The 24,138-nt window shown below is 39.8% G+C and overlaps 1 protein-coding gene across 2 annotated transcripts in view; it reads right to left on the bottom strand.

The window, feature by feature from the left end:
- BTBD7 (BTB domain containing 7) overlaps positions 1 to 24,138 on the bottom strand; it is a 79,328-nt gene that overhangs the window by 45,646 nt on the left and 9,544 nt on the right. For both annotated transcript variants that reach the window (XM_037504006.2, XM_054692794.1), the window contains exons 2-3: positions 6,092 to 6,279; positions 3,787 to 4,866 (exon numbers count right to left, since the gene is read on the bottom strand). In XM_037504006.2, coding sequence (XP_037359903.1) covers positions 3,787 to 4,866; positions 6,092 to 6,173 — 1,162 coding nt within the window. In that variant the 5' untranslated portion in view covers positions 6,174 to 6,279. The remainder of the gene's footprint in view (positions 1 to 3,786; positions 4,867 to 6,091; positions 6,280 to 24,138) is intronic.

Here is a 24,138-nt window from a genome sequence, read left to right as displayed (position 1 = left end):
TGAGGGCTTCTACGTGCTTTATTCTTCTACTAAAACGTTAGGTCTTTGAAGAAATGTTCATCTACTATGTAGGAACTCAGGGGACACTAAATGTAGTCCTAAAAATACCAGGGCAATTAGTTGAGGCCGTGTTACCTACGAACTCACCTCCCTAATACTGACTGCCTACTGGTCTGAATACAACCATTCTCAGGATACTCCCCTTTATCCGCTCGCCTGGCTGTCTGCCTATAGTGCTGCTTTATGATGCTCTTGAAACTATCATATCACCTCCCCATTTGGAAGGGCATATCGAGTCTGAAGGTCCCAGCTGCCCATGATAGAATTTATCTCCTTTTATAACTGACTCTAAACTTTTCAAGTTAATACTGAATGTCTCTACCCCAAGCACTGAGGTAACAATGATGAGAACGATCAAGTCAGACCCTCATGCTTCCCCAACAGTCTCGTCTCATAGCCATTCTTAACTGGGAGACCTTGTCCAAATAACAGAACAAAAAAATGACTTCAGCGACTACTTTCTTAATTCTAACCAAAAATGGTACATACCTAGTACCATGCTGGACACACATATGTTAATTTATTACACACAACAGATGCTTAAAGAGTATTATAGGCTTAATCTGCTTACAGAAATCCTGTTGAGAAAAACCAACTATAGAGTGACAAGTACTCAGATCCTTAGAATAGATTAAATGGTATGCACCAACTCACTAGTGATAAAATTAAAAGAAAATCCTAAAATAATTAATTACCTAGCAATTATCTGTAAGATATGTTTAATATTGAGTTTTATCAATAAAATTATAAAAATATATTTTAAAGCTTTAATAAAGTTAGTTTCAGAGAAGTCTATGATAGTGAACAATGTATGTTTTGATGATTATCACTTAGCAGTTAACATTTACTGGATGCTTACTATGTATCAGGTGCTATTAAGATAACTTTACATATATTATTTCCTTTAATCTTTATAATCCTACCTTATAGGATTACTATTGTTATTTGACAAATGAGAAAACGGGAGAGAGAGAGAGAGAGAGAGAGAGAGAGAGAGAGAGAGAGAGAGAGGTTATACAACTTGTTTTAAGGTCAAACAAGCTAATACATAGTAGTGGAAGTTTCAAGTCCAGTCTATCTAGCTCCAGAACCTGAGTGCTTAAGTTTCGTGGTATAAACTTCCTCTCTAGCTGATCAAATACTCTCCTTTTCATGGAAATGAGGTAAAAAATACATTAAAGTTATGGTCTGTTATAAACCCCTAATGCATATGGGGGGAAAAACCATGTGGATGAGGAAGATAATGTCTACATGTAGCAGAAAAACCAAAATCCAAAAACCCCAACTCTGTAATCTGAATGACAGGAAACAAAAAGCCATGCACACCCAAATTTAAAGGAATATATATATTTTTTAAGTAACCAAGATTAAATTAGTATAGTGTTGTTTTATATCTTCAAAATGTACTCAAACAAAATACAAATTCTAGATAAATGAATTTTAAAAAATTAACTCAGGGCCTCCCCAGTGGCGCAGTGGTTGAGCGCTGGGTTGCCAAGCTGCCTGCAGCCTCTGCAGCACCAGTTCGATCCCCGGCTGCTCCCCGGCCACCGGAGGAGGGTCCCACATGGCGCGCAGACCTCTCCTGCCGCCCGCTGCTCCCCTCAGCAGTGTACTTCGGTCCTTCTGCCTGCTCTGCTCCCTGCTCTGGCTCTGGTGAATTCTCTCACCTTCCCGCGCTTCTGACTGTACCCAGTGCTTGTATAAATAAATAAATCTTAAACAAAAAAAAACAAAAAAAAACTCAATATAAAAGAATCCTAGATCAAGTATGTCAAAAAATAAAACCAGTTTGAGGAAATAGAGATTATACCTTGTTGGTAATGTTGCAACCTTCAAATTTTGGGGGCAAGGCATTTTCTGACAAATTTGGTTTTACAGAATAAAGAAATGGTAGGTCAAGGTATTAGGTTATTTTTTATAACAAATTTTCTTCTAGTCTGACATCTAAATAGTTTATTATTAATATAAGGGTTCTCATTTTAAACTAATAAGATTTTAATGACATTTTTATAATAGTAATAAAACTAGTTTTACTATTAAAAAGAGAATGGTAAAATAAGATCTTAAAGGTCATTTATGTGAGAGAAACATCAACTTTTTTTCACACGTCTATCAAAATCTTTGGCTGTATAATTCCTTACAGCTTATTGATAACAAAGTCCTATTAATTTGTTTCAGTTCTACATCATTTTCAAGTTAGGAAAATCTGCTTCTTTCCTAATTGAATGTCTTTCACTCAAACCATTAACATTCCCTTTAAATGGGCAATTTCTAATATTCTTTTAGCAAATACTCATTAGCCAAATTTCTCAAGTAATTTCATGTCAAACAGCTTGTTTTCTTTTAATATATGGCCATAGTAAGCTAACCATGCACTCTGTCTGGATAGCACATTTCTTTCCTCTCCCACAGAAGGTTTCTTTCCAGCTCTGAAATGTTAAGATTCTAATGTTTATCAACAGATACATAATTCATTTAATGTAATCCTGACGTATTCATTCCCATCTAACACAAAAAACTTGCCGTTCTAATTTGCCTGATGTACAAAGTAAGCTTGAAAAGAAGATACAGGGGCCTCCCCGGTGGCGCAGCGGTTGAGCGCTGGGTTGCGAAGCTGCCCGCAGCCTCTGCAGCGCCGGTTCGATCCCCGGCTGCTCCCCGGCCACCACAGGAGGGTCCCACATGGCGAGCAGACCTCTCCTGCCGCCCGCTGCTCCCCTCAGCAGTGTACTTCGGTCCTTCTGCCTGCTCTGCTCCCCGCTCTGGCTCTGGTGAATTCTCTCACCCTCCCGCGCTTCTGACTGTACCCAGTGCATGTATAAACAAAACAAACAAACAAATAAATAAATAAATAAATAAAGCATGCCTCTATAAAAAAAAAAAAAAAAAAGAAAAGAAGATACAGATTATTTTAAATAAGAAACCCTGCCCAATTTTTTGATTCAAATAAATTTGTATCCACTGTGACTATGGTCATTTTTGTAACGAAATTTCTCATTTTTATTCTAAACATTTAAGCATCAATGAATGTTTACTGTGAGACTCTAAGTTATCCAAAGAGTCCTAGATCAAGAATAACCTTGAGGACCTCCTTGGTGGTGCGGTTAAGTCTCAGCACTATAAAGCTATGGGCAGCCACTGCAGCACCAGTTCCATCCCAAGCCAGGAAGCTACTCACATGGCGCAGCAGACCTCTCCTGTCTCGCCTGCTGCTCCCCTCAGCAGTGTATGTCGTCAATCTGCCTGTTCTGTTCCCCACTCTGTCTCTGGTGAATCCTCTCACCACCCACCTCTCCCTGCACCTCTGTCCTACATCCCAGTTCTTGTATGCATAAATAAAATATCTTTAAAAAAAAAAAAAGAATAATCTTGAAAGTTGGCATATGGGGCTACTTTAAAACTCAAAGTTTGCATGCAGGGTGTAGGGGGTGGCAGCTGGGTAATTATATATTACCCACATCTACTGTCTTACACAGTGAGGAAGAAGAGCCTCAATTCTCATGTACTGCCTGTAGTCACTAGTTTTGAATGCTTGGTTTTAATACTAAATAAAGAGACACAGTAACAGTAATCTTCAGTTCTGTCTCAAATGCTTTAACTAGAGATTTAGAAAAAGTGACCTTGTCATATCCCAAACCTGAAATAGTAGAATGCATAGGTTATGCTTTTGATTTGAAAGACAAGTAATTCTAGACAACAAAATTAAAAATCAGAAGTTCATACCTTGTGCAAGCATGTTAAATTCCAAGAACAGTGCTATGTGATAAAGTTCCATGGCTTCTTCTGCCCTAGTCATGTTTGGCTTCCCTGCAACAAGAGCCTGAACTTCACTGAGACTCCCCACAGAGGGGCTACAGTGCAAAACGGAGAGGTCCACCATGTCAGTATACATACAGTGTAATATCACTTTCGCATATTTTTTTGGTATAATGGACTCATCTAATATAATTCTTGTGGGAGTCCTCAAAGTTCGGTCTGTGATTTCTTCACCAGTCCGTATCCTCCTTTGCAATAAATTCCGAAAGAATGGAGATCGTGCTGAAATAACAGCCTTGTGAGCTTTGAGCTCGTCATCTAAACAGTTCTGATTTCCACCAAAAGCTTCAACCAGTTCAGAGTCTGAAGAAAAACTAAGGACGACGTCATAGTAGCACATGTAGTCAAAGAGTCCACGCATATCTACATCCAGGGAATTTGGTGTTCCAAATTCTTCACTGAGCTGAACCAGGATATCGACATTTTGAAACCTTGAGTCCTCCATTCCAAATTCTCCTGTATACAGGTAGTGTAGCAAAGCAGAAAACATGGGCATATCTATACCGGCTGTGTTGATGTCCATTATGATCTCTGCCCCATACTCAGGTGAGGAAGAAAGCAGTGTTTTAAAAAATGGACACCTTGCTGCCAAAATGGCACGATGAACAGGAAAACAAGTTTCTTGAAATATTAAGTCTACATCAGTACAATATTTGTACTCATAAAGATCGGCCATATCTTTCTGCAATGTCCGGGCTTCGGGTCTAGCCAAACTGGCTTGTAGAGAAAGCTCCTTTAAGGCTGAAGTTCCCTCATATTCCTCCACTAATGCATTGACGTCTCTGACATCCCACCCAGAGAGGAGTTCTCGCATCTGCTTGGCGTGATCAGCAGATCTATTAGATTTCCGACGCTTAATAAACTTCTTTTTGAGGGTGGCGAGGCCAGAGGTTCTCTTTTTTTTGTCTTGTGGTTTCTCATGGCCATGGTCAAGGCTATACAATTTTGATTCACAACCATAGCCTTGCTGAGAATAAGATGATGTCCCTAAGAAGGAAATCAAAGAAAAGAAAATTGATTTCTTTTTCATAACATTCATTTTCAATATTCACTTTAACACAGTTTATGCTAAAAGCTGTTATAAATAGACATTCCTGACCCATTCATATAAAAGTGACTTTTGTTTTTATAAAGGAAGGTAAAAGGTTCAAATAACTAATTTTTATATTAAATATAGAATAAAGAGAGCAGATTATTCTTACTTTTTTTTTTATTAATACAAGAGTTGGGGTACAGGCCATAGGTACAGGGCGGGGGGGGGTAGTGGGGTGAGAGGATTCACCAGAGACGAAGTGGGGAGCAGAATGGGCAGACAGACCAAAGACAATGCTGAGGGGAGCAGAGCTTTAGGTCCTCTGGCCTGGCTCTCAAGGACCAGTATCCCAGATCTTAACTGTGGAGTTTGGGAAATTACAGTTAGGCAGGTTTGTAAATTAATACTACTACTTATCGGGCCTCCCCGGTGGCGCAGCGGTTGCACACTGGGTTGCGAAGCTGCCCGCGGCCTCTGCGGCACAGGTTCGATCCCCGGCTGCTCCCCGGCCACCGAAGGAGGGTCCCACATGGCGTGAAGACCTCGCCTGCCGCCCGCTGCTCCCCTCAGCAGTGTACTTCGGTCCTTCTGCCTGCTCTGCTCCCCGCTCTGGCTCTGGTGAATTCTCTCACCCTCCCGCGCTTCTGACTGTACCCAGTGCATGTATAAACAAAACAAACAAACAAACAAATAAATAAATAAAACATGCCTCTATAAAAAAAAAAGTTTAAAAAAAAATAAATAATACTACTACTTATCGTATATAATTAATTGATTTTATATATAAATTTATGTACTTGAATATAATTTTGAAATGTTTCTTTTTCTTCTTAACCACACCAAGGCTGCATTTGTATATACAAAATAAACGGGCCAAGAAACAAGAAACATGTATTTCATGGTTTTCAAACCAATGGAGAGTGTTGGTTTGCACAGGATAACTGGTAATTCTGGTTAAGAATCAAAGGAAAGAGCAACCTTGAGACAGAAGTCTGTTTAGGATAAAAACCATAAGCCAGATTTACATTTATTGGGGGAAATTTTTTGGACACTGCAAAATTATTATCTATAGAGTAACATTTTCACAGCTCAATTTTCTTTTCCTCCACAATGACCTCTAAAAACAAAATTCTATTTATCTTCACAAAATAAAATAGTCAGAAAAATGGAAAGAGTTACCTATAAAAGTCTGTTGGGCTTGAGAATTTCCCCCTACCCTCGGGGAACATGAATGAGGATAGTTAGATGCATTAGCACCCATTTTCTTCAGTCACTCAGGCATTCCATCTGCTGGTTCCTCAGAGTATAATCCCAGATGCCTCTACGAACTTTCAACCCTGGATCCAGCAGCCTCTTTTCATCCATTTCTTTATGTGAAACAAAAATAATTTACATTTTCAAATGTATTTCAAATCAGTTTAAAAAAAAAAGCAAGCTACTAAACTGTTTTTATTTGCAAATAATCACATGCCATCAAATTCACATTTAAAAATGCCAGAAAATGCAAACAGAAAGTTAAATTTGAATTACCAATCAGTGTTAGTTGCAGCTTTGAGCCATAAAATGTGTCAATTATATACTGTTTAAGACAGTAAAAAGTAAACCATCAGAATAATTTCAACATATAGTTCTAGAAAACATATTTCAAATCACAGGGAGAGTATTTAAAAATATTTCAATTATTTCTTACTCCCTAAGAAGCAAACACCAGTCATTATAATCTAACATTCTAAGCAATTACAAACATCTAAGAGGCTGATACCGAACTACACATACAAAGAACAGATAATTAAGTGAATGGCTTATTCTGTTTCTACCTTAGATAAAATTGCTTAAATTTATCTTTAATGTGTATAATTGGGCAATTCACTGTAAGAGGGGTAAGGAAAAGCAGACAGTTAAAACTAATTAGGCTATTTGTTCTACAGTAATTTTGAGAGGAATTATTGTAAATACAAAGAGGGGCAGGGAAAACAAATATTTTTATGTGTCCTCTCATAAAGCCCTGAAATAAAAATACTGATTTCTACTACCTGATATTACAATTGAACATGGAGCAGGCAGAACCAGTAAGTGATAGGTTTAACAATTAGAGAATAAAATTCATACCATGAAATTGTAACTCTCCAGGATGCAAACAGGAGATACATGCACAAAGAGAAGAAACTCTAAGAAAGAACAGGGTTAACAGAAATACTTCTAAATCTTTACACCATCTGGATATATAAAACTTATCTGAGTAAAAGAGATAATGGCTTAAGAGAAAACACAATTTAAAATCTATTACTGGAATTGTTAGGAAATCAGACAGTAGGCACTTCATCTAAGCTCATAGTGAAGGACGAAGTGTTTTACCTAACATACACGCAGTTTCTCCTCACAAAAAACCTGCTAGAAAACAAGTGTGCCAAGATTCTTGCGTTTATTTCCATCTGTTACTGTCACAGCATAAATTGAGGGATTCAGGTTTAAGAAAACCAGTTATCATTTGTGCTTTCCTCTAACCTTTAATTTATTTAAGCATAGAATTATTTACTATAGTGTTCAAGAGAAGACTGGTAGACTTTCTACTAGTTAGATATAATGCACAGTAGCAGTACTCAAATCATATACTCATACAAGCAAATTTTCTATTTGAAATTTACCCACCTACCTAGGAAACACTAGACTTTTTACTTTGATACATGCTACTGAAATCAGAAAGGCTGTGGGCAGAGACTAAGGAATCCAAATAATTAAATATACTACTTTGTAAACATTTAATGGTCAAGAAAATTATTGCCTCTAGCAAAGCCAGTTTCCTTAAAGTTTGATGCTTTAGTATAAGTTCAGAGTTTTTTTATTCTTAAATGTTAGAAAGGTAGAAAAAGCTGCTTTTTAGCACCATGAAGCTATCTGCAGCCACTGCAGCACAAGTTCCACCCCCCATCTGGGAGGTGACCCATATGGTGCAGCAGACCTCACCTGTCTCGCCTGCTGCTCCCCTCAGCAGTGTATTTCAGTCAATTTGCCTATTCTGCTCCCCACTCTGTCACTAGCGAATCCTCTCACCCCCTGGTACTTCTGGCCTGCACCCCAGTTCCTGTATGAATAAATAAATCTTTAAAAAAAAAAAGGCTGCTTTTTAAAATTTCATTTTTGTCATTAATATAAACCAGGAACTAAATTTGCCCGTGTTTAGTTTAAGTTTAAATTTAAAGCAATTAAGTCCACTGAATCTCAGTTTTCAAGTTGAGCTTCTAAATTTCTATCAGGCATTTTATGTGGTTCTTTAAGAGGAAATATGGTCCTGTAAGCCAAGTTTGAGGCCACACAAGTTAATCTTATCTTCACTCACTAAAGATTTGTATTTAAAACATAAAAACAGCACAATCCTACAGGGAAAAATGGTGGGTGGTGAAAACTGCGGTTTCTGAAAGTGTCACTCCTACGGTAGGTTTCTTCTCATTCCTAACTCCGTCTTTGAATTCCATATTGCTTCATTTTGTTTGTTTTGCTTTTTTATTCTATTGACTGTGAAGCGAACTCACTGACATAGCACAAAGTATAATGCTGAACAAAGCACGAAAAATGCAGCCATGCTTCCAGGAGAAGAAAAGTCAAGTGTCCAGACAGGCAGGCAGAGTCCACTCTTCTCACTTCATCACACACAGTCATGTGGGCAAACACACCGGAATTTTCATCTGAGAATTTTGCAAGGATTCAAAACACTATTACACTGGTCTCTTTGAAATTTGAACTATGTCTTAAAAAAAAAAAAATGCTGGATTTTATGATGAACATAATGAGATAATCTAAAGCAACCACATAAGAGTTTTAAGACATTGTCAGCACCACACAAGGACATCTAGCAAGCACCAGGGAAGTCACTGGGCTGAGTGATGTTTGGCCATTTGCCCCTATTATTAACCACATGGACAGCTGGGGTCTCACCCTAAGAGACAGTTTAAAATAAAAAGTGTCTTTGGGATTTAGAAATAGTCTTTTTCTGGTAGCTTGTAGTAAATGGGTAGCCCCTTCACGATGTACCAGCTTGGATGACATTTCTATCTCCTACTGGAGCTCTAACACTAAAATAAACAGATTTTAGAAAGCTTTGGTGGGAGGGCTTTTTCTGGATCAAGTATATAACCTTTAAGTCCACTCTGTGGCCTCAGTTGCAAATTCTGGGTGTAACCCTGAAGTACAGTTCAAAAGCCATGATTTTTCTCAAAATTTTCAGAGAACGATGTCATTTATTTCTTAGGTAACCTAAAACATGTCAAATGGAGTATAGAGCTGTTATTTATTTAATTTGCAGCTTTTAAATGCTGAAAAATGAGAGTTAGTTGGTCTAACCTCTCCATGGATGTTTTCATTAGAAGTTTTGTCAAAAATAAATAAATCTTGGGCCTCCCCCGTGGTGCAGCAGGTTGAGAGCAGCGCTGTGAAGCTGTCTGCAGCCTCTGCAGCGCAGGTTCGATCCCCGCCGGCCAGGGGGCAACCTACAGGGCGTAGCAGACCTTTCAGGTCTTGCCCGCTGCTCCCCTAATCAGTGTCTTTGGTCCGTCTACCTGTTCTGCTCCCCGCTCTGTCTCTGGTGAATTCTCTCACCCTTCCGTGCGCCTCTGACCTGTACCCCAGTTCTTGTATAAATAAATAAATCTTTAAAAAAAAAGTTTCGTCTGTCTCTTAAACAATACAGGATAACATCTAATATGTGAATAATGTGATGGAGATAAATAGGAACAAGAGGGTCGATGAGGTTGGGAGAGGTGCACAGCATGTAAACGGCCCTAGAAAACTAATAAATTCTTTTTCAAGAATCACCTTTCTGGAAGGTTGTTCCTTTAATAGATGACATGACCAATCTCAAGCAGGTGATGTAACTGGATTAAAATAACCTTCAGTGACTGCAGCAGAAAGAACATGGGGTGGGGTGGGAGTCTTGCTGAATACAACAGAGAGTTAACAATCTGATGAGAAGTTTTTTAAAAATAAATTAAACCACTATCCCCCACTCCCAAAAGAACCCCAAGACCAGCATCTTCCAAAGAGTTTTCCCAAAGTTTGGAAAAATGCAGGATTAAACAAAGTCTACTAGGTTTTACTTTTAGACTTTTTAGCATCCTTCAAGAGCTAAGGTGTATTGTGGACCTCCAAGAGGAAGTATTCTGCAAGATCTAAAGGATCCCCTTTGTCCCAAAGAGCTTTAAAAGAACTGACTTGTTTACCACATTTTAGAATACTAATCTATGCCATAAAAACACTGTTTTACTGCTTCTTGTAGTAGACAGAACACTGGGCATCAAGGTATCTGGAATAAAGTTCTCTCCACTGATTTACTGCTCACACTGGCTAAGTCACATTTCACCTATATGGGCCGTGGTAAACTGTAACTGAGATATATGGGTTTCAAGATCTGCAAAGCTGAAATAGGGCTCCTAAAACTTAGTAATTTGAAAAATGAGACTTATTAATTTGAAAAATGAGAATGGGGAAGGGAACTATTTCTATATCAACTGTTTAGTTTACAGAAAAAAATAATAAGGCAAATGGACTTTGGATTTTAAACAGTTTATCCCTTACTCTGAGTATTAGGGATGGCTGCGGGAGGACAGGAATATGGGACACGTGAATAAGGAAAACAATTTGTAATAAAAGAGAATAGCAAACCATAGTAATACTTCACTCCTGTCAAATTTGAGGTGAATAAATAATGAATCATAAAACCAGGCAGCTTGAAGGTAAAAGGGGGAAGAAATCAGATGGGATGCCAGAATTTGTATAACCCAGGACTGAATTTAAATGTTAGCTGTTATCAGCTTCTTACAGAAAAAAATTCGAGGATAAATGTTTATATTGTGATCACAATAATTATTTTATCCATCAGTTATTGAGTACTGAGTAGAGTCCACTATTCTCAAGCAATTTACAGGGAACAAGTCTTTTAATTTTCTCAATAATGAAATGAAATGATGTGAAAATTCATTATTATTCCCACTTTAAACAAGAAGAGTCTGGGAGATCAGGAATGAGCACAGGAGGCTTAGTTACTTACCCAAGGTCACTGGGCTGATAAATTACAGATTCAGGGTAGGCATTTAGGCTCTTATCCATGAACAATGCTTTCTTTGCAACTTCCCCCCCCCCCCCAAATGTTTGAAGGAAAAATTTCCACAGCAAATATAGTTGTGCTCCAGAAATGGGAAGTGAGTATACACATGACAGTGTTACTTTGGCACTTAAAATGATCTCACATGTAAAAGCAAAAAAGGATCTAACTGCAAGGAGAGCTTATGAAATCAAGGCCAAAGTGCCTTTCTGAATAGTTACAGCTGGACTACGTCCTACGTGATGGCAGGATGACACTTTTCCATGTTGCCTCATTCACTCAACCATGCACTTCTGAGCACCTCCTTGTCCCAGACACTCTGATTGGCCCTGGGAATACAGTGGGATCTGCATCCTGAATAGGATTTCTTACGAAATTAAGAAAAAGAGTACTGTTCTGGCTTCTTACTTTAGAACCAGACCTACATGAATTTTTTTTTTAAAGATTTATTTATTTATTTATACAAGCACTGGGTACAGTCAGAAGCGCGGGAGGGTGAGAGAATTCACCAGAGCCAGAGCAGGGAACAGAACAGGCAGACTGATGAAATACACTGCTGAGGGGAGTAGCGGGCGGCAGGAGAGGTCTGCCATGCCATGTGGGACCCTCGCCGGTGGCCAGGGATCAAACCGGTGCTGCAGAGGCTGCGGGCAGCTTCACAGCCCAGTTCTCAACCGCTGCGCCACCAGGGGAGGCCCATGAATTCTTTTTTTAAGATTTATTTATTTATGCATACAAGAGCTGGGGTGCAGGCCAGAGGTGCGAGGGTTGGAGGGGTGAGAGTATTCACCAGAGACAGAGTGGGGAGCAGAACAGGCAGATATACAGAAACACACTGCTGAGGGGAGTAGCGGGCAAGGCAGGAGAGGTCTACTGCACCATGTCGGTCAGCTCCCTGGCCAGGGACAGAACTCATGCTGCAGTGGCTGCCCATGGCTTCACAGTGCTGAGCCTTACCCAAACCTATAAAAATTAACACCAGTGTATCAAGGAAAAAAAAGAAACAGCCATTCAAAGTAGAAGATACTGGATGAGTAAAGGAGTAATTCCGGGCCCAGTCCGTGCCTCGCTCCCCGTTCTCAAGACTCTGTACCTCTATTATTTACTAGAATTACATTTATGCTAAACTCTCAGTTTCCCACGAGCAGGTACCCTGCTTATTTACTTAGAATCTTTACCATGTACACAAGATTTGAATGAACAAATGTTGGCTATTATCATGAGCGTGTCTAAGATCTAAGGAGTGCATGCTTGTGTGTATGGGTAGAAGTTGGACCAAAAAGCCTCAAATCCCAGAATAAGGTGTTGGGCTTTTATTCAGAATATACTGGGGAACTACTGCAGCAAAGCACAGAACGAGAGCAGCACTATTATATTCGTGTTTTCCGAATATTACTAGTGCCTTCTGCCTGAAGGCAAGACACTTGGTGTAAGACAACTCATTACAGGATTCTTGCTATGATCACGAAAGTGTTAAAAAGGACCTAGCTTTCCTTAACTCTAACTGTAGTTAACACTGGAGTAAAACAACTACCATGTTGTTTTAAAGTTGGATAAAATAACACGGACTGACACTGAAAAGCCCAATGCCCTATCACAAGAGGAGTCTCCATGTGTCCGGGAGGGGCTTGTGGAAGGCCGGGCCTGGCCTGGCCAGAATACATCTTGGAGATGTTAAGGTATTGTGAGAAACTCAGTTTCTAGACATTAAAGGTAAGGCATAGTCCTTGGGAAGGGAGCGGCACTGTGAGGCAGGGCATGGACCTCTCAGGGCTCACACTCAAAAAAAAAAAAAAAAAGGAAGAAAGAAAGAAATGGTTCAGTGTAAGAGTTCCCCCAAAGTGACAGGTAGAAAAATGGGAAGAGAGAGCTAAAAAAGTTGCCCCCAGCAGGAAGCGTGACTCTCAGCCCCTGGGCCTTGCTTAGCCAACTTGTCTGGTGTTTGGCAGAGCTCACTGAGGCTGTGGGGGCAGCCTAGGCCAGAGCAGTAATGCCCAGTGCAGCCAGGGCAGGAGTCACTTGGTCCAGTCAATCCCCCAAAAACCAAAGCCTCTGATGTCTTCTTCCAGCATTTCCATCCCCTTGGCCTGCAGTAGTAGCTCTGGAAGTCACTGGAAATTTTTCTCCAACAGCTAGAAAAAAGAGCCTGTAGGTAGTGAGTGGGAAATTGACTATGAGCTCTCCATGACAGAACTTCCTCCGTCAGCATCTTCCAGGGCAATGGTGCCATCTTGAAAGTCTGTGTCCACAGTAGGAAGACTAATTTTGCCGGTCATGATATTAAGTGACATCATTGCTCAAATCAATTTTATTAATAGACAGACTGTATTTTTTTTTACTGTTGGTTTAGCGGTGTATAAAAAAGCAGCTTCGGATGATTTAGAGAAGACAATGAGAAATCTAAGTCTAGATTTAAGTTTATAGTGGATTTGCACTGAAAAAAAGAGCTGAAACCAGAGACTACAATCAAAGCAACAGAATCTTCAACAACATGGAATTCTTACAAACTGGACAATGGGAGAATCGGTAATTTTTTTTTTTAAACTAGAACTTTATTTTTATTTATTTATTGAAGATTTATTTATTTATTTATTTGTACAAGCACTGGGTACAGTCAGAAGCGCGGGAGGGTGAGAGAATTCACCAGAGCCAGAGCGGAGAGCAGAACAGGCAGACTGACGAAGTACACTGCTGAGGGGATCAGCGGGCGGCAGGAGAGGTCTGCGCGCCATGTGGGACCCTCACCCAGCAGCCGGGGATCGAACTGGTGCTGCAAAGGCTGCGGGCAGCTTCGTAACCCAGGACTCAACCGCTGCGCCACCAGGGAGGCCCGGTAAATTTTTTTTATTTCAGTTTAAGTAAATTATAATTTTAAAACTTCATTCAAAATTTAAAAATCCAGATTTTCTGACATCAACTTAGCAAATGTTAAGAAAATGCAAGGGTGTTTTTCTTGTGGTGATTCTGCGGGTTCCGTGGGCAGAGCTGGAGACATAAGAAAGGTGACTCTCATGCAGGGCACTTTTCCTCGGGACATCACATTCCAGATTACTGGCTCATCAAAGGAACAGTCATGTGAATGGTGCTATGAGTTACTCAAGTTTTTATAGATGGAAAGATAATAATGGTTTAGGAGTTGGGGATAATTCTGCATCAAAATTCTGTTTTCCTCACATATCCTCCATAGTAACTATGGCTGGCAGGGCACTACTGGAGGTTCTCAGTGAAAATAAGGAACGAGCTTTATAGAAGGGGCATTAGCCTTAACAATGGCTACTTTCTCCTTTCTGCCCATCAGAATACCTGCCAGTATTTCACAAAATCTTTGTTGATACATTAAATGAAGCTCTGTTCTCTCTCTTTTTTTTTTAAAGATTTATTTATTTATTTATACAAGCACTGGGTACAGTCAGAAGCGCGGGAGGGTAAGAGAATTCACCAGAGCCAGAGCAGGGAGCAGAACAGGCAGACTGACGAAATACACTGCTGAGGGGAGCAGCGGGCAGCAGGAGAGGTCTGCACACCATGCGGGACCCTCACCCGGCGGCCGGGGATCAAACCGGTACTGCAGAGCCTGCGGGCAGCTTCACAACCCAGCGCTCAACCACTGTGCCACCGGGGAGGCCTGAAGCTCTGTTCTCTTAAATCTCTTCTCAAGCTTATAGTTAGAAAGAATCTTGCACACGGCAGTTCTAATCAAAGAAGTACAGATGGGTTTCATGATGAACAAGTTTTAAGAAATGTTAGCTATGAAGGACCCTCTGGTAGAGACACCCACAAGGCCTCCTAGGGAAAACAAGAAAAATAGCACACTACACTCTTACTCTCACAAGGATTATTAGAAGCCTTTCTTAGCAATACAGTAAATATCCCTCCACCCCATTTTTTACCTGCACTACCCACCTGCTATAACAGAAACAATGGACTGCATCAGACCGGAACAGATATTCTATGTCTGCTTCCCATTTATGCAATGTATGTCTACCTCTTAAAATGCTGCTTTGCATTTGTTTAGGATCTCTATAATAAAGAATTAAGATAATCTACATCAAGTTATTACGTGTAGAACACTGAGTAAGTACCAAATCGGTGAGGAGAGTGGGTGGAGGGGAAGCAGGGAATGATGCCTGCAGTCATGCAAGGTCAGCAATAACGCGAGTCAAGGAAAAACACAGGGGAAGCAATCTGTAGGTGAACCAGCGGTGAGAAGGATAGCAGGGTTGAGGTGCAGAAAGACACACCAACAAGAAAGAATGCAAACAGAGTGCTTATCATGGAAGAAAGGTAAAGCAAGAGCTACTTGCTCTTTAGTAAGGCTGTTCTGTTCTAACGTCGATGAGAACGAAAGCATCCAGGCCAACAGTGAACCCGACGGCCTGGTTTCCTAAGTTTATGTCACTTGACGTCACAGCTCCGCGGAACCTACTGACCATGTTAAGTGAAAATGTACTGCACAAATATTTTCATTTCACATGACCGGTGCCTGGTACACAGGAGGCGCTGCACTGCATATTGCTAAATATCATCAGAAACGTATAATAACACAGCACTCTGTCAATATGATCATCGTCTAAGGTAACTGAGAATATTATCTACAGATCTTATCAATGTTTGCAGAAGATAAACGGAAAGACTAAGAAGTGACACTGCTCATTCTTGAGGCAAAAAACCGTTCCTCACATGACTGAAGAGCCCTCAGCAAAACAAAGGTGACAGCCAAAGCGCTCTTCCCCTCCTTGATGCGCCTCAGTCCCCGTGCTCTCCTGGGAGTATTCCAGGAAGACATCTTGGCTACTGAAGCGCTTCTATTAACTAAGACGTGAAGAGATCACTTCCTGAAGCCGAGATTCTCTTTACCAGTTCTCTGGGTGTACTGTGCCCCAAAAAATTACAACGGAGAGGGAAAGGACACAATCAGTTACGTGGTGATCATTACTGGGTGTCTTGTCAGCATCTTCTACCCCATAAATGAATGGATGTGTGACATTTTCTAGGATTTTTACCAAAATATACAAATAAATTCAGTAACATTTTCCCATCTTCAGTCTTTCCTTACTTCTCTTCCCAATGAGATATTTTAAACCTATCTATTTCCTCACATGTTACCAGCTGAGATGATGGCTTCATTTGACTCCTAAGTTGTCTCCTTAAAGCTCATTTCCTGCTTCTAGCTCAGAGTCCGTTACGTCTACTCCCTCTGCCTGGAACATGCTGTCAAAGTCTTCACGTGGTTCACTATCATTTTATTCAGATTTTTTGTTTAAATGCCATCCCCACAGTGCAAGGCACTTTTTAGCACTTGCAATACACTTCTTGCTTGTTAATTATCTCACACATGTAAGTCCCATGAGAGCCAGAACTTCATTTTGTTCAACCCTAAATCCTCAGCACATAGAGTACTGCCTGGTACACAGAGGCATTGAGTTAAATATTGTTGAATATAATCAGTTTTTAAAATTAAACATTTAATAAGGAAAGACTTGTATGTAATCATTCTTTAAGTTTTTCAGTTCAAAAACTTTCTCAGGATCCATGCTCCTTATATATAGTCTAAGCCTCTTAGAAAAATGTGATCAGTGCCTTCCTGGTGGTGCAGTGGGTTGAGCGCAGCACTGTGAAGCTGTCTGCAGCCTCTGCAGCGCGGGTTCAATTCCCGGCCAGCCAGGGAGTAACCCACATGGCAAGCAGACCTCTCCTGTCTCGCCCACCGCTCCCCTCAGCAGTGTATTTCGTCAGTCTGCTTGTTCTGTTTCCTGCTCTGCCTCTGGTGAGTTCTCTCAACCTCCCATGCCTCTGGCCTGTACCCCAGTACTTGTAAAAATAAATCAATCTTTAAAAAAAAAGGATTAAAAAATCGTACTAGTGCTTGGAGGGGGGAAAAAAACATTTCCTAGAAAAAAGACTCACGGTTTCGCGGTTCACAGTGTACACACATAGTCTCAAAGGACTCTGAGATGTTTTAAAATACATACGCAATAAAAAATTAGGAAAAAAACACCACTGATTCTACAAAAAATTAAACACAAAATTGCCATGCAACCCAGCAATTCAATTTCTGGCTACACAGCCCTCACCTTAACCGCCACCCCCACACATTATTCAAAATAGCCAAAAGATAAAGTAAACTAAGTGTCCATTGAGAGATGAATGAACAAAATGTAGTATGTAGTCATCATCACTAATCATAAAGGAAACAGAAAGGAAAACCATAAACCGGTATCACCACATGCCTGTGAGGATAACCCAGATGTGGAGAAAAGGGAGCCTTTTACAGTTGGTAGAATTGTAAATTGATACAGCCACTATAGAAAAAAGTAAAGAAATTCCTCCAAAAATTAAAAATAAGAACTACCATATGATTGGCAATTTCACTTCTGAGACTGTATTCAAAGGAAACAAAAATGCTTTGTCAAGGACCTATCTGTGCCGCCATGCTCATATCACCATTATTTACAACAGCCAAGACATGAAACAACCTAAATGTCTACTGGCAGATGAATGGATAAAGAAGTTGTAGTGTATGAGTACACGTGGTGGGCGGGGGGAAGGAGCTACCCACACCATGGAGTATCAGCCATGCAAAAAAAATCCTGCCATTTACGACAACATAAATGCACCTGAAGGCATTATTCTAAGGGAAATAAGTCACATAAAGACAAAATACTACATGATTGCATTATATATGGAATTAAAAAAAAAAAAACAAACCTCAGGATAAGGTCAGATGTGGAGAGGGGGAAAAAACAGGGAATTGGATGAAAGTGGTCAAAAGGTACAAACTTCTAATTTTAAGAAATAATTTGTACTGGGGGTTAATGTACGACATGACTATACTTAACAGTGATATATGTATATTTGAAAGTTGTTAACAGAGTAAATTCCAAGAGTTCTCATAAAAGAAAAAAAAGCTATTTTTTAAAAAGATTTTTTACTTATGCATACAAGAAATGGGGGCGTAGGCCAAACGTGCAGGGGGTGAGAGGACTCACCAGAGACAGAGTGGGGAGCAGAAAAGGCAAACTAAGTGAAATCCACTGCTGAAGGGAACAGCGGCGAGACAGGAGAGGTCTGCTGTGCCATGTGGGTCAGCTCCCTGGCCTGGGATCAAACTCGTGCGGCAGCAGCTGTTGAGAGCTTGACAATGCTGAGACAACCTTATGCCACCAGGATGCCCCCCACTTTTTTGGGATATCTATATAACAGCTGTTAACTGAACTTACTGTGGTAATCATTTCACAATACATGGAAGTCAAATCATTATGCTGTATATCTTAAATGTCTGCAGTACCACTGCATGTGTCACTTATTTCTTAATAAAACCAGAAAAAAAAATTAGTTTGAGAACAAGCAAAAATGTGGTATGCACATATAACAAAATATTATTCAGTCTTAAAAAAGAAGTTAATTCTGATACATGATATATAACCTGGATAATCTTGAGAACACTGTGTTAAAGGCTATAACTCAATTAACAGAAGGACCACTAACATAAGATTCTACCTATATGAAGTACCTAAAGTCAAAATCATATTGGCAAGCAAAAGTAGAGTGGTAATTGCCAGGGGCTGGGAAGCGAGTGTTTAATAGGTAGAGTTTCAGCTCGGGAAGATTTTAAAAAGTTCTAGCGAGGGATGGAGTTGATGGTTGCACAATGATATGAAAGCACTTAATGTCATAGAACTGCACACTGAAAACTGATTAAACGGTATCGAGTCACAATTTTAAAAAGTGGATAAAAAGCCCCACTAAGGTAGACAGAAAGGCAATTCCATTGTCTTCCCTCTCCCCCGCTTTTTTACATTTCCCCAAATTAAAGTTTAGTTTAATAACAGGAGTAACTTAAAAGGGATATATAATTAATTTACTAAGCACTTCATACATTAAATCATTTTTTTTAAGATGTATTTATTTATTTATATAAGCACTGGGTCAGTCAGAAGCACGGGAGGGTGAGAGGATTCACCAGAGTGGGGAACAGAATAGGCAGACAGATGAAGTACACCGCTGAGAGGAGCAGTGGGCCGCAGGAGAGGTCTGCGCGCCATGTGGGACCCTCGCCGGTCACTGGGGATCGAACCGGGGCTGCAGAGGTTGCGGACAGCTTCGCAGCCCAGCACTCAACCGCTGCGCCACCGGGGAGGCCCACATTAAATCATTGTATTCTCACATCAAGTTGTTCATGTAAGCAGGACAAGAATAAATTCTCTAGCCTCTGAATGAGGCAATTAAGAGGGCTAAATAACTTCTCCAGAGTGGAATACATAACAAAGATGACAAAGTCAAGAGTAGACTCCAGGCATTCTAATCCTTAATGAGTTGGCCAAGGGTTTGTACATATGTGTGTCCCCTCCCGCCCCCACCTCCCAAATAAGAAAAGCATCTCACAAGTCTCCAGTCCTATACAAACCTTTCTGCAGGGAATGGCAAGTCTTCCTTATGTTTCTTTATATCTACTGCATGGGTATTTTTGTTCTCAAGTCTTAAATTGATATTTTTATTTTATCACTTAACTAAGGTTAAAGGACAGATCTTCATCTCTAGTGATTGGCACTGCTGGTGACTAACACCAAATATTATTACAATTATGTCTCTATTTTTATTGTTCTTTTCCTCCATTGCAGGAGATACTTTTGTAGTTTCTGCAGTGAAGAAAAAATAGGTGAAAGCAGAGAGAACAGTAAAACAAATCTCCACCTATCACTAGCTTTCAACGATTATCATTTGTAGTAGTCCTGTTCAACTATATCCCATCTACTCTATCTAATCCCCTTATTTTGAAGCAAATCCAGAGAGCATATTTCACTTTTCCTTATGCATTTCTAAAAAAAGGGATGTAAAAGAACAACTAAAGTCACCTCTAAAATAATGAACAGCGATTCCTTAATGGAAACTTCCTAGGCAGGGTTCACATTTCCCCAACAGGTTAACTTTATTTTTAGTTTGACTCAGTATTAAGTGATGGGGAAATGTCTCTTAAAACTTTTAACAGTTTCCTCCTTTTTCTTTCCTTTCCCTTCCAATTCTTTTGTGGAAAAAATCTGGTGGGATCCCATAGGCTGGGTTTCAACAAATGCATCACTATGACGTAGCTGAACATGCTCCTATGACTTCTGTGCTTTGAACTGATAGAAACATAAACTTGATCAGATTCAGAATCATTTTTGTATTTTGTTTTTGCAATGACTGCTTCACAGTTGGTGGTGTGTAGTTCCAACAAGAGGCACAAAATGTCTACTTCTGTGATATTGATTTGATAGGTTTCAATCCTTAGTAGTTATCCTTATTAAGGCTCAAACTGTCCCGTGTTTCAACAGTTGGAAGTTTACTCAAATTGGTGCCTGAGACCTTATGACACAACTCTAATGATCTCTGACAGCTTTTTTGCTTTCTGGGGTTACATCTTATTCCAGGCACATCCTGTATTTTCTCGCATAGACCTGGAATAATGAGCTCTCTTTAAAAAAAAAAAAGCCTTCACTCCTTTTAATGGAAACTATTTAAAAAAAAAAACACAATCTGGGTGCCAGGGGTAATCACTGTTTTTCTGATAACCACTCATGTTCGTTCTCTCTCTCTCTTTCTCTCTCTCTGTATTTGTACACATACATATATCTTGAGTTTATACTAATGCTTCCACTTCAAATTCAGGTTTATAGACTTTTACTTAATTTCATTGATATTATATCTGTTTTTCCTTTCTTGTATGCCCAACCCCCTATTATCAAAGCTGCCTACATGATTGTTCACTTATTTTATCCCACAATAGCTAATACCACCATCAGCAATATGATATATAAGGATAATCTGGGGGAAGGGTATTCTGTTTATCCTTAGAATACACCCAGTACAAGATATCCTACAAATTACTGAGTAGTAGTTAATTTGGGATAGTTCACTAACTGGAAGTATACTTCATAAGCTTTATTTTACTTTTGATTTTTAGGCATTGCCTTTAAATTTTAAATATGCTTCATAATTTTGAAAAAATTAGATGAGCCTAAAGTCAAAACCACAAAACAAGATATAGTCAAAGACTAGACGCTACCTCTGTCTATTCTAACTTAGTCCCACCCTGGCTCACGGGTAAATTTAATAATACTTTTATGTCATACTCCAAGTTCACTTTTCTTGGGATACTATCCAATGGCCCCTTACTATGTGCAATACTGGAATTAGTAACTTCTTCCTCCTGTCTCTCCTTCAATATCTAATTTTAAGTAATGTATTTTTTTATTTACAGTTAGTACCTATGAGACACTCAGTGAGCTTGTTCTACTTTTCACATATTCTTCCCACCTTTTTGATAACTATCTACAGAATTAAACGACAGAGTACTGCCTACCATACTGTCTCTTAAGCTTAGTTTGGCATTAGCATTCAAATGAAGGCTCTTGATTTAAAGTTCATATGTAATATATAATGTATAAATAATATTTGACATTATTTATTGCCAGAGGTGTGCATGATGTGATGCTGGGGAGTTAAGGCAGAGCACTTTAGCAAATTCTAGGACAGCAAAAACAAGGTGGGGTCCAGAGCAGTGGGCAGAGTGAAGAGTGATGTGAAATCAGGCAGCACAGGTAGGCAGAAACCAGGTCGGGTACCTTACTGCAAAAGGCTCAGAGTCCTGCAGCTAAGAAACCTGTTTAACTTTGCTTTACTCAACCTTTCCAAAAATAATTAATCATGGAATCTTTCTAAGAAAAAAAAACAGTAACAGGCCATGTACACATGGACCATATTTTCAATTATATGACAGGAGTCAGGTAAGACGTAAAGGTGTGACTTGGGCCAGTGTTGATACATTTTGAAAGAAAATAACACAATGTGAAAACTGACTTTTTTTAACATATTTAAATTTTGGAATTTAAAAAAGCAAAAGAGGGCCTCCCTGGTGGTGCAGCGGGTTGAACACAGCGCTGTGAAGCTGTCTGCAGCCTCTGCAGTGCCAGTTCAATCCCCACCGGCCAGGGGGATTCCCACATGGCGTGCCTGCTGCTCCCCTCAGAAGTGCTTTCAGACTGTCTGCTTGTTCTGCTTCCCACTCTGTCTCTGGTGAATCCTCTCATCCTCCCGAGCCTCTGGCCTGTACCCCAGCTATTATATAAATAAATAAATCTTTAAAAAAAAAGGGCAGGGTCTCCCTGTGGCGCAGGCAGTTGAGCGCCGCACTATGAAGCTGTCCACAGCCTCTGTAGCGCCGGTTTGATCCCAGCCAGCTGGCGAGAATCCCACATGGCGCAGCAGACCTCTCTTGTCTCGCCAGCTGCTCCCCTCAGCAGTGTATTTCAGTCAATCTGCCTGTTCGGCTCCCTGCTCTGTCTCTGGTGACTCCTCTTCACCCTCCTGCACATCTGGCCTGTACCCTGGTTCTTGTATAAAATAAATAAATAAATCTTTAAAAAAAGAAAAGAAAATAAATGCTAGTACATAAGAACATAGAAGAAACAAAAGGAGAGAAAATTAGAACAGGCACGTGAAGAGAGAATGCTGGTCCCTGAAGGATACAAAAATTTAAACATGGAGAAATGTGGGAAGGGATTTCAATGGAGAGAACAGCTTAAGAGTTAATAGGAAAATGAGGGGAAACCGGACATCATGCAAGAAAGAAGAAAAGATTATGTCATTGTCCAACTCTATAGGTAGAGCTGATAAAAGCTGAAAAATGGAGTGGCCAAAGAAGGAGAAAAAAATCCTTAGACTATGGTTTTGTAGACTTCAAGACAGGAAACAAAACTGGAAGTGAAAATCTGGAGGGCAGATGTATAGCTTTCCTGAAGAAGGGGTGCCAAAAGGTGTAAAGAGAGGCTGTAGCAGAAAGGGATGTGGCCATCTGTGTGCCTGAGGGAAAGGGAGGTATCACAGCAAGAGTGTGGACAGCAATGACAGAGCAAAGCACTAATTTTCAACTGGGGTGTTTGGAACACTAGGGACATTGGTGATGCCTGGAGACACGTGTGATTGCCACAACTAGGAGTCTGGAACGGTACTACTGGCATGCAGGGGATAGAGGCTGAGGCTGCTAAACACTTCACAATATATAGGAGAACCCCTACAACATAGGATTATCTGCCCCCAAATGGCCAATAGTGCCAAGGCCAAAAAACCCAGTGGCAGAGCAGAGGGATGCAGAATAGAGCAAGAGGAACCCAAGAAACAGCACCTCTGGGGAAGTAAGAACATCCACAGAAAAGGAAGACTTTTCTAGTTCTTTATCTAGTGACCCTAGTCAGACCCTGATGCTAGAAGTGGCTTCAAGCCATTATTTATTTGAAAAGTCTACTAAAATATAATAACATTCCAATTTCCGAACACAACGTGCATAATATATTTTTAAATTCCGTGTAGTCAGAAATCACATCTATGAAAAAGCAAATAAATACAAATGATCAAAGTCCACATACTAGTTTAAATTTTATGAAACGTCCTATGAAACTACTTAGAACCTGGCTACAAATGACTTATACTGTCCTAGCTCTCAGGATAACTTGTGAAAATGAAGTCCACAAAGTATCAGCTTTTTAGTTGCAAAGTGATATTGTTATTAAAGGTTAAAGGGTGTTAATAGTGTTAGAAAAATGTCATTCTAACTATCTTTGGTGGATAGTGCAATACATTTCAAAACCACAATTAACTTAATCATAAAACTTCCCTTGTATCATAAGCATGAAGATTATTCATTGACATGTATTATGTGAAAGGTAGTAAGACAAATTTATCAAAACACTCTGCTCTTAAATATGAGAATTTTCATTCATTTAAACATCTTCTGAGCACCTACTGTGTGCTAAGCATATGGGGATATACCGAGGAACAAGACAAAATTTTTGCTTTTTAGGTACTTACGAGCAAACTGGTGGAAGAATAATTATGATGTAAAGAGGCACAGATGAATGGAGATGAAGACCTGTGGAGTCAAACTGCATGGATTTAGATCACGCTCTGCCACTTACAATCTGTGTGCTCTTGGGCAAATTTTAAAAATCTTCTCTGCATGTGTAAAAGTGTCTACCTTATGGGGTTGTTGAGAAAATGGCATGTGAGATAAAATCTAAAATTACAATAGAAGGAATGAACTTTTCCCCTTTCTGGTGAAGATAATAGAGGAAGGAGTTGGGATGTCAAAATAATG

This window comes from Talpa occidentalis, unplaced genomic scaffold (genome assembly GCF_014898055.3).
Source record: "Talpa occidentalis isolate TD23 unplaced genomic scaffold, MPIMG_talOcc4v2.1 talOcc4.11, whole genome shotgun sequence".
In the NCBI taxonomy this organism is placed as follows: Eukaryota; Metazoa; Chordata; class Mammalia; order Eulipotyphla; family Talpidae; genus Talpa; species Talpa occidentalis.
The sequence above is the reverse complement of the archived record's forward strand: the minus strand, read 5'-3'. Positions and strand labels throughout refer to the sequence as shown.